At 29.2% G+C, this 10,895-nt stretch overlaps 1 protein-coding gene and 1 long non-coding RNA gene across 2 annotated transcripts; one reads left to right on the forward strand and one right to left on the reverse strand.

Moving 5' to 3' along the window:
• Positions 1–1,547: 1,547 nt before the first annotated feature.
• Positions 1,548–3,939, reverse strand: LOC111635008. The gene is made up of 3 exons (XR_002758323.1): positions 3,809–3,939; positions 3,466–3,718; positions 1,548–1,589 (listed from the first exon to the last, which is right to left on the reverse strand). It is a non-coding gene; the product is annotated as an uncharacterized LOC111635008 (long non-coding RNA).
• Positions 3,940–6,367: 2,428 nt separating this feature from the next.
• On the forward strand, positions 6,368–10,671 carry LOC111635077 (patched domain-containing protein 3-like). The gene is made up of 3 exons (XM_023379930.1): positions 6,368–7,370; positions 7,437–7,751; positions 9,686–10,671. Exons 1-3 carry the CDS (start codon positions 6,368–6,370, stop codon positions 10,669–10,671), a joined length of 2,304 nt encoding a protein of 767 aa, XP_023235698.1.
• The last annotated feature ends 224 nt before the right edge of the window (positions 10,672–10,895 follow it).

Consider the following 10,895-nt stretch of genomic DNA (forward strand, 5'->3'; position numbering starts at 1 on the left):
CTTCTTTTTCCAAAAATACAGCATGAGCGTAATGTTGCAATAGAGTTACAGTTACATCTCCTGTATACAATTACATCTCCTGTATCGTCCCGATAGTAATTATCGAGAAGGTAAGTAGAATAACATTAAAATAATTTTAAGTGTTATTTTAATTTGCATGTTGTTTTTATGATTTAGTTTTGTGTTTTTATATAAAATGATCGAAGTATATTTTTATCGCTTTAGAGAGTAACATGAAGTAAATGTCTGTAATTATAGAGGCAATGTTATCTTTATATATACTTTTATAGTCATGACTTTGATTAAACAAGTTCTATTTATAAATTAGAAAGATGATTTGTAAAACCGCTAGAAATTATCTATAGATTGGCCGTGGTGTCAGTATGCCCGATAAGAAGTGGGCGTATTGAACTTTAGACAATATGTTAAAAATATAAATGACTTTTTAGTATTTTAAAAATTTAATAGGAGCTTTAATATTATTATTATATTCTAAAATTTACATTATAAATTTAATAAAAAATTTTTCAGGATTAGTTTTAAATTTAAGAATATAATAACTCGGAAAAAGTACTTCTAACTATAATTATGTTGGGCCGAAACGTACGTTATGTAGACTGATCTTTACTACGGCAACTGCGCAATGAAACTTGGTGAAAATCCCAGCCTGGGATAATGACGTGCAGCCAAATTCAACTTTTTATTGACGTATTACATATATTGCAAACAGCCAACGTTGTTTACTGCCTTAGTTTGAGTGTGCTTAGTCAGCTCTTTACTTCGTGATACACGTGTTATTAATTAAAGAATATTTCATATTCTGTGGTCCTATGCCCTTTCATTTAAATATAATGATTAAAGGCATCGTAAAGATGTTAGACAAACAAGCATTTCTTTTTTGAGGAATCGGCCTACACTCTGGATAATGGGAGTTTGTTTTATAGTAATTTCATAGTTACAGTTTAGTTGATACAAGTATCTCCGAACATCACCAATAAAAGATCAGTGAGAGAAGAGAGCGTGAAAATGCCGGGCGCCAGTTGTAAATCATATTTTGAATTAATTTAATTTAAAACATACACCTTTCACCTCAAATTAGTAGTTTCCTGTTTCTTTCCATTAGCAACAGTCATTCTGGTCATGTAGCTAACATTTTTCGAGGTGGACATTTTGAATGGAAATATTGTGACTTCCGCTTTGCATCGAAATTTCCTGCATGGTTCACGGAGTCGTCTTGCCAATAGGGCTTTCAGATTTTTCATCGCATGTTATCTTCTTCTCTTCGTTCGCGATATTAAGGAATGACAGACAGACACCGTACTAACAGTCAGACGGCAGGACATACAAACAGACAGACAACAGTGGGAATTTACAGGTCTATAATATTATTCAAAATGCAGCATGAAACATACAGGCTATTGCTTTTATGACGAAGATATGCTTCTAGAATATATAGAAAAATAAATTTAAGAGCTTAATTTTATAGTAATTTCGTAAGTTTTTTTTATTCTTAAGTCTTTTGTCGCTTTTCAGATTTTTTTTGATGTCACTGTTCGAGAATTTAGTAGAAATGAAACAAAAACGACAATCTGAAAATATAAAAAATATATAATTTATTATTTTTAACTATAAAATAGCAACGTAATTTAAATATTAACAATTTCTACAACCTAAACCTATCTTAAATATTTTAAGTATAACTACATTACTTTAAAAAAATAATTTTAAAATACTGACTGTAATTAGGTTTAAATATAATATTAAAATTGATAAAATTTTATTTCAAAAATTTTGTAAATTTAACTATTCCGTATGAGTAGAGATTATGTATTGATTAAGACGACCTTTATTATAAATAAATAAAATATGTTTAGAAATATAATAAACACTTTTTTATCTATTGCTCTACGAGATCAAATTAAAGAAATAAAAACAAAAATTTTCATTAAAAATAATTTATACATATTGAAATTTCATAATAATTAAGAAGTTGATTAAATATATTAAATATTTTATGTTAAATATTTGTAGATTTATATATTCTCATATTTTTATGTAATAATTAAATAAGGAATAGTCAAGATGAAAAATGATATTTAGATTTTCTTACTTGATGATTCCTTATTTACTTTAAAATATTTCAGAATTCTATCACAAATAAGACAATAAATTATAATTAACAATTTCAATTAATTACTTTAAGTGATATAAATGTGAGAAATTGCGGGGATATACAGTAGCTTACTTTAGCCCTTTTTGCGGCATTGGAAGGGCTAGTCCCGCTCACCTTGTCACGGGATGGCTATATATAAATATTTCGAGGATAAAAAAAATTCGTGAAATTTCCTCTCCTGTCAAGTCCTAACACAAGTTAGGACTAATTCATTTCGCGTCATAACTAACGATTAAAAGATAACGATGCGTATTAGGAGGGTTGAGGGATGAGAGGAACTTGAGAAAAACTGTCGTGCGAAAAACCGCTTTAAAAGCATTAAACACTTGTATGCACAATGCAAAACAACTGGAGGAAACGTTAGTAGCCGAACTACATTCCGAAGGATGCACGACTTGCACTTCAATCGCTGTGTTCCCAAGATGAAGCCATCTGTAACGAAAACGCAACAACAAGCGCGTGTCAGATGGTGCAGAGAGAGGCTTATGTATATTTAAGATGACTGGAATATCGTTTTTTTCAGTGACGAATCCTTGTTTTGTTTCTTTGGTGGTAACCAAGGCCCACGTGTATGGAAAACAACTTAAGAGGCTTTTTTAAAAAAACTATGTGAAGAGATCCTTGTTAATTTGTCTGAATAATAGGTATAATAAATATACATAGAGATTGTTTATGTAGTGTAGAAAAAAGTTATGTGCCTTGTGTTGTTCATGAGAAAATACTCTAAACTTTTAGTTAGGTGAGTATTCTAATTTTTTGTCTAAGAGTTGTACGGTTACTTTTGTCTGTAATGGAACCTGTATACTGTGGAAGAATTACTTGGACAGATAGGAATCTATTATAGTCAGGTTTGGCTATTGAATTGTGTGGAATATAGAACAAGGTCATTTGTAATAATAGCTCATGCAAGAAAGAAAACGTATTGAATGATAATGTGAAATTCATTTATTATAAACGTTATTTATTTTATTAATATTATAAATTTTGTTTCATTTTATTTAAAATATCGAAAGAAAAATGTTATTATACATATAAATATGTTTTTATAAAAATCTCATTCAATATTACACTTGTAATATGTTGAATAGAAGAATTGATCTGTACTTGCAGATTAGTCTAATAAAGCTCATGATCTAATATATAAACGAAAATATCGTGTAAATTTGTCGTCAGAAAGGACAGACACTAGAACTTTATCTAGGCTGTATTGAAAATGAAGTCGCGCACTATTATTATTTTTTCATTTAAATTGCTATAACTTGTTAACAATTATCGAGTAAATAAATGCTTACCACATACTTGATCAGGTCCATAGAGCAGAGATGTAAAAGTAATATTTACTAATTAATCTAATTTATAGGTTGACGCAACAAGCATTATAATTTCTTCAATAAAATCTAAATAATTTGTTACGAATAATTTTTATATCTTCTAAGTTATAACTTTCACGTCACTTCTAAGACCTTCATACAGGCTGATTTTGAGTATTATTTATTAAGTGAAGCTGGAAGAAAATGCAAATCCTTGGAAAGCGTCCTCCAATTCCTTAAGCAATTGCGTGACACAAACAATGTTAAATAAATAATGATTTTTATAATAATAAATAATTAATCTTACAGAAAATACGTTGCTTACGTTTCACGCAATCACTTAATAATTATGGATATTTCCTGTATAACTTAATTAATAAAACAAAAAATCGCATGAAAAGAGACTTAAAGGTCTTAGGAATCACTCCATATCAACTTCCGCTTTTACTACAGCTGTACTGTGACGAGAAAAAAGTTGAGAATCACTGTTTTAACATATTATTACTATAGTTTAATTTAAAATATTACTTTTCATATACACAATGTGATAACACTTTTTAAACACTTGGCAGTTTAAATAATCTGCCAAGTGTTTAAAAAGTGTCACTACATTTTGTGTATAAAAAGTAAAAATAGAATACAGAAACACGGTTTCATTGGAATAAATAAAAAATATTAATTATACATGTGTATTTTCTGCTTAATAGCGTATATGTTATAACTATATTTTTTTCAGTTATTAATAATAAGTCATTGCCATTATGTAAACTACATCTTTAATTAAATAATTATTAATTATCCTTAACAAATTAATCTCTATAATTATGTACTTCTACAGGATGAGCGTAATAAAAACTTTTTACAAATAAATTAGTCCAGGTCGATCAGTCAAAGCTTTTTCTACTTTTTCTAAGGCATTTTGTTAAAAATATGGAGGTGAAATCTTGTAGTTTAGACTCTAAACTATGACTAAACTATCAATTACTATATTTCTATCGAAAAATCCCAAATTACACAATTTTTCATGGAAATTTGTGTTTTTATTAATTTAATTTAATTTTGTAGAGCGATAGATATAAAAATGTTTATTACCTTTTTAATCATATTTTATTTATTTGTAATAAAACTTTTTTAAATAAGTATAATTATTATTCATACAGAGTAGTTAAATGTAAACATTTTGAAATACAATTTTATTTATTTTACTATTATATTCGAGACTATTTAAATTCAGAATTTCTAAATTATTTTTTATAGTAATATGGCTATATCTAAAATATTTAGCTAGGTTTTGGTTCTAGAAAANATTAATAACTATAAAAGTATTTGGGTCTCTTTCAGAGTTCAGACTAGGAAACCCCATATTAACGTCTTGGTATTTCATTTTGCCGGAGAGTCGGCCTACAAAAATTATAAGAAATCAAAGTCGTGGTCGAGTGTTTTTTCACGGACTCCGCAGCCTTTATCCGGAGACACATATATTAACTACACTGTAGCTAAAAATTATAATGAGTGAAATTCGCATTATCCAGTGTGTAGGCCGATTCGTTCCTTTCATTTCGAAAAGTAAGCGCTTGTTTGTCTAACAATTTTATCATTTCTGTAACGTTTATATTTAAATCAGAAGGCATAAAACCACCGAATATATAAATATTAGTATATGATCGTTTGACGCTATCCGATGCCCCAACTTTTTCCGGTTGAACTAATAATGACATTGTGAAAATTTTCTTGATAATGTCCACAGAGCGGGAAAAGTTTTAAAAAAGCAATTTATGCTTTGTTTACCGACCGTAACAACTGAAATACTTTTCGCTGATGCTAAAAATCTTATCTAGATTGCTGTAAGAAAAACAACGTATTGCTATTATACTGTTATACATCAATAGTCTTCAACAATATATTGTTTCGTACGAGGTTCTAAAAACTATAGTAACAAGAATTATATGGTCTTGAAAGTATGACATATCTTTACGTTGAGATATCGAGGAGTTAACTGTCTCCGATTCTGCATTTTGTCTTATCTTCTGGGCACAGCGTTCTATGCATAATTTTACTTTTCCAGCTATTGTGCACGAGAAAGTATTGGAAACGTGTCAAATTTGACTCTTCGAATTTTTTGCATATCTGGAAGTCTTGAGATTCCTATACCGTAATCCATTAAAAAATCACTTACAATTTCATGATGAACTCAGTATTATTTTTCTAATTTTCAATTAGAGGTTCAGACTATGTACAAAAAATTATTTAATTTTTGAGTCTATCAATTAATTCTTTTTTCATACACCATAGAAGTAGCCTTTACATTGGTTTGAAGAAATCACTTCATAAAAACGTATAACAATAGGTAAAAATTTACAATTAAAAACGATCAGACGTCAGCCTTCCATGAAAGGCTGACCATGAAAGGCCTTCCATGAAAGGCTCGACGTCTGATCAAAATTAGAATAAAAAAATCACAATAGAAATTTTTCACGCATATGTATGCATGTACTGTAGAGTACATATGAATAAGTGTGTAAGTTTATTTATGTTAGTGAACGTGTAATCCTCTAAAGAAACAAGTTAATATTTTCATTTGTGATAAAAGAATTATTGTATCAAAAATAGGCTTCATACCAAATAATAAACATTTCTGATATTTTAATTATTATTTACTAATAATTCCAAGTATTGTAAAATAAATGTGTTTTTATCCTAAAAAAATTGCTAACTGAAAAAGTATTTTTAAATTTGAAATGTATTTTCCAGAATATTTTTGTCTTAATTTATAATAAACAATAAAAAATAAAAAGTAAACGTGCATAATTGGTTACTGTTTAATTCGAATTCTGTTTCTATTTTCAGTGCTCATTGTTTTCCTAAAACAAATTGAAACTGCAAAATGAAACTGGATTGCGTAAGAAAAATTTTTTGCCATAGTTTCAAGAAATTAGGAAAAACGGTTGGACGGCATCCATATTACTTTATTTTTTTACCGGTAATTCTTTCAATTACACTGTCCATATTTATCAGAACATTAACTACCAGCAAGACATTTAACGATGTAATAACTTCTGATACAGGAAAACTTTTTACAGTGAAAAAATTCATAGAAAATACATTCTCATATAACTCATCTCAATTTTCTGATCAGCTAAGAACTCCTGATATTCCAAATACTCTGGCAATATACCTGTTGAAAAAAGACGAAGGAAACATGTTTGAGAAAAATATACTTTCAGAAGTGAAATTGGTCGACGAAATCATACAAAATATAACATTAGAAACAAACGGAAAGACAATACAATATACTGATCTCTGCACACGTATACACAAAAAATGCTTTAAAAATCCTATTATCGAAGTAATATCGGAAGTGGGAATAGATTCCATACTACAAAAGAGAAAGAAGCTTAAATACCCTGTAGATATAGATCTCTTGTCGTTCACTTATAAAGCTTACTTTTTAAATTTAGGAGGTGTTACTGAAGATAATCAGAACTTTGTGGACAAAGTAAATGCCGTTATGTTATTATATGCAACTGATAGTAAAAATAAAATGAAAAACAAATTATTTACAAAATGGTCAGCTCATGTTCATGACACGATTCAAAAATATAATTTTTCGTATATCAAAGCTGTTTCAAGTTCTGTTGCAGAGATGAATAGACAGTTTCGAAAAGAATTTGATAAAACTAAACCAAAAATTGGAGGTTTGGTCGCAATTATGATTGTACTTTCGATATTTCTCAATATGAGCAATAGCTGGGTGAAAAGCAAACCTCTTCTTGGATTAGCAAGTGTAATCAACGCTGGCTTAGCTGTTTCGTCGTCTTTCGGATTAATGGCTGCGTCAGGTGTTGAATTCACTTACTGGAATGCTACGATTCCATTCTTAGTTCTTGGTAAGTAAATCAACGTAGTATCAAAGCGATAACGCTGATTTATTAAATAGTTTGTATGTATTTCAGTTACCGAGATAGATGATGCTTTCGTATTAATAGCATGTTGGAGAATCACTAATCCCAAACATGCAGTTGAAAAACGCATGGAAGTAACATATGGAGAAGCAGGAGTTTCCATTACTTTGACTTCACTCACTAATTTCATTTCATACTGCATCGGGATGATGGCTCCATTTCCTTTTATTCGAATATTTAGTTATTATACTGCTACTTGTGTCGTTTTAAATTTTGTATATCAGATAACGTTTTTCGGAGGATGCTTGGCTTTGAGTGGGTGTAGAGAAGAGCGAAATCTTCGTTCCAAAAAATTTGTTAGATGTGGTAAGTTAAAATTCATTTATATAGAAAGATAACATTTTACTAAATTAATGATTTTATATTGAATGTATAAGTCGATGCTTGAAAGATATTTTTAGATTACAGCAGTGATATCTGTTATCTGAATTTCTGTTACATATGTTTAGTTTAGTTAGTTTATATTCTTGCATCTGAATTACATATAGAATGATAATGTTCTTATGGTATTCTGCATTATATTACAAAAACTATAAATAATATAAAATTTATATTTTATCGTGCATTAATTCTTCTTTTTATGAATGTATGTGATTGAAAGATGTTTTATATAACAATTATGCGACACGTTTACCGAAAACGAACGTGTGTCATTCTAACTGACTCGAAGAATGACGTTAAGGATGAAGTTAGGTTTGTTTAGTAAAGTATGTTGATGCAGTTGGTCTGCTATAAAACACTGCGGTATACAATAAACTTTCAATGCGAAGAGAAATATAAAGTCATCATAATCACGATTGTAATTTTTAGTGTGGAAATTCAACTGAATAAAATTACTAGTTTCGGTTAGACGGGACAGTTCTCACATCAAGTATTTGTCAGTTATCAGCGAGACACGCTAGCAATGCTCGCACAACGAGCAGAAGCATACACTATTTGAAATCAAACGAAAACAAGAAAGTATCCTAGGATTCTATAACGCAGATCCCGATGTACAGTACAACCCGAGACATTTTTGGTGTTGACTTTCGTTTGAATTTTTTCTTCTTCCATTTCCTTGCTATTGCTTTCGACATAGAGTTTTAGAAGTTTCGTTTTTCGATCTGGATATTCAGATTGATTTTGAATTCTTCTTTCTTACATTCCCGTCAGGAGTGTTGGACCAATAGAAATCATAACATATACGAAACGTGATAAAATTATAACAATAGAGAAAATAAATAAATAGTGAAGGCGTGATGGCGAATGTCTGTAAATTTAAAATATCCAGTTTGTCACATATTTAATTAATGAAATCTCGCTTCATTATTTTTCAAAGATAAAAAATATATTTAGAGTATACCCAAGAATGGAGTCATCACCATATCTGACAAATCTTAATTGTAAAAAAGTTTGAAGAATTTTCGAACAATAAACCATTAAAAACATAACAGATATTTTGCATTCGAATGGCTAAAAGTTCATTCTTTTTAAAGATAAAACCATTCTCAATCTACCGAACAACTTTGAAAATTATTAATAAAGAGTATAATTAATTTTCACAGTAGTTACCCTAAGATATAAGATTCTGTGTTATATTTTATTTTAAAATGACTACTGTGTTTCGATGTATTCCTCTATTTTTGTTTTATAAACTATTTAATAAAGCTTTACCCACGGGTATGAAACATGTTTCCCTAATATGTCAACAAAAATGTTTACAGGCAATTAAAAAGTACAACTACCACAATATAATAATATTTTTCCGTAGAGTCTAGGCAAAGAAATAATTAAAGAAGGTATTTTTTACTATCAAATTTTATATAAATGATTGTCTAAGTATACAATCCTATAAATAAAACTACAGAATACAAAACTTGACCAAACCGAAAACAAATATTAGAATAAAGCCTAACCATTTCTCTGAAAGATTAAACTAAGTAATATAGTACTGTATTCGGAAACGGTATTATTTTAGTCACAGCTATTAAATGTTCATAGTACATTTTCGTTCATATATAAATTTTAATTTTTTTTCATTTCAGAACAAAATGATGATGAAAATAATAATGATGTAGAAGAAGAATTTACCATGGCACATTTTAGAGATTCATTAGGAAAGATAATTTCCAATCCAATAGTAAAGATAAGTATTATTATAATTTACATCATTAACTTATTATTTGGAATATGGGGCACATTTCACATGGAACATGGTATTAAGTATGAACATTTATTTGCGAAAGACTCTGTAATTACAGAAACGTACAGTATTACTCAAAAGTACTTTAGACGTTATACATATCCGTTTCACATAATTGTCAATGAAACTTTGGATTACTCAGATATAAATGTACAAAAATCGATAGAAAGTCTGTTGACAAAATTCGAGAAACATCCAAATATCGCTGGGGAAGAATACACAGTATCGTGGTTAAAATTCTACAAAGAATTTCAGAAAACTCCGGTAGCAAAATTTTCATTACAAGGTTACAATATGTCAAACAAACAGGACTTTATCGATGGACTTCGCGATGTGTTCTTTAATATCCGAGCTGCGCAGTCACTGTCTAATGACGTCGTCTTTAACAGCAACAAAACTGACATCTTACACAGTAGATTTTTTATAATGGGAAAAAATTTGAATTCTTCATACTCGGAAAGAGATACATTAAGAGATTTATTAAAAATTGCTGACGAATCCGACATTCCTGTACTGGTGCATTGTATTATGTCAGGTCAAATCGAGCAAGGAATTATCATTGGACAAATGATTTACCAATTGTTTTGGATTACAGCTATACTAATTACAGCAGTCTTTCTATTGTTTGTACCGAATTTTTTAGTGGCGATTATTGTTGCAATATGTGTCGTATCCGCAATGATAGAAACGTTAGGTTATATGTCGTTTTGGGGAGTCAACTTGGATATTATATCAATGATGAGCCTTATTCTGTGTGTGGGATTCAGCGTGAACTATCCTGCTCATATTTCATATGCTTATGTCATGTCACAATGCAAAACACCAAACGAAAAACTAAAAGATTCTCTGTATCGTATCGGTTTTCCAATACTACAAGGGTCTTTGACCACGGGAATAGGAATATTGATTTTATATTCTGATGTATATTTTCTTTCCATATTCGCGAAAATCGTAATACTTGTTGCTATGGAAACTTTTTTCCATGCCCTATGCTTTATTCCTGTTGTCCTTTCTATCATTTATGCCATTTGCAATAATATATAATAAATTAATTATTTGTGATGTGGAAAATCTTCGTTTCATACTAATTTTTAATAATTGTAGATTAATAGGTTAAAGGATGTCATATTTGTATGTATAGTCTATTATTGTTAATATCTGAAATCATTGATTTAAAATAATTATCTACAACTCAATTTATTACAAGAAAATAGTTTGTTAAAATTTCTTTTCGAAGCACATAATGATTTTATGGTACTTGTGTGTTA

The sequence above is a fragment of the Centruroides sculpturatus genome, unplaced genomic scaffold (genome assembly GCF_000671375.1).
Source record: "Centruroides sculpturatus isolate CEXI.00-Female unplaced genomic scaffold, Cexi_2.0 scaffold108, whole genome shotgun sequence".
Classification (NCBI taxonomy): Eukaryota; Metazoa; Arthropoda; class Arachnida; order Scorpiones; family Buthidae; genus Centruroides; species Centruroides sculpturatus.

Bases quoted from the DNA above. Each gene is read 5' to 3' on its own strand.
- LOC111635077 (XM_023379930.1), top strand. From the start codon at position 6,368: ATGAAACTGGATTGCGTAAGAAAAATTTTTTGCCATAGTTTCAAGAAA. The intron at 7,371-7,436 runs GTAAGTAAATCA...TATGTATTTCAG, and splicing joins GATTCCATTCTTAGTTCTTG to TTACCGAGATAGATGATGCT. The intron at 7,752-9,685 runs GTAAGTTAAAAT...CTGTAATTACAG, and splicing joins CAAAAAATTTGTTAGATGTG to AAACGTACAGTATTACTCAA.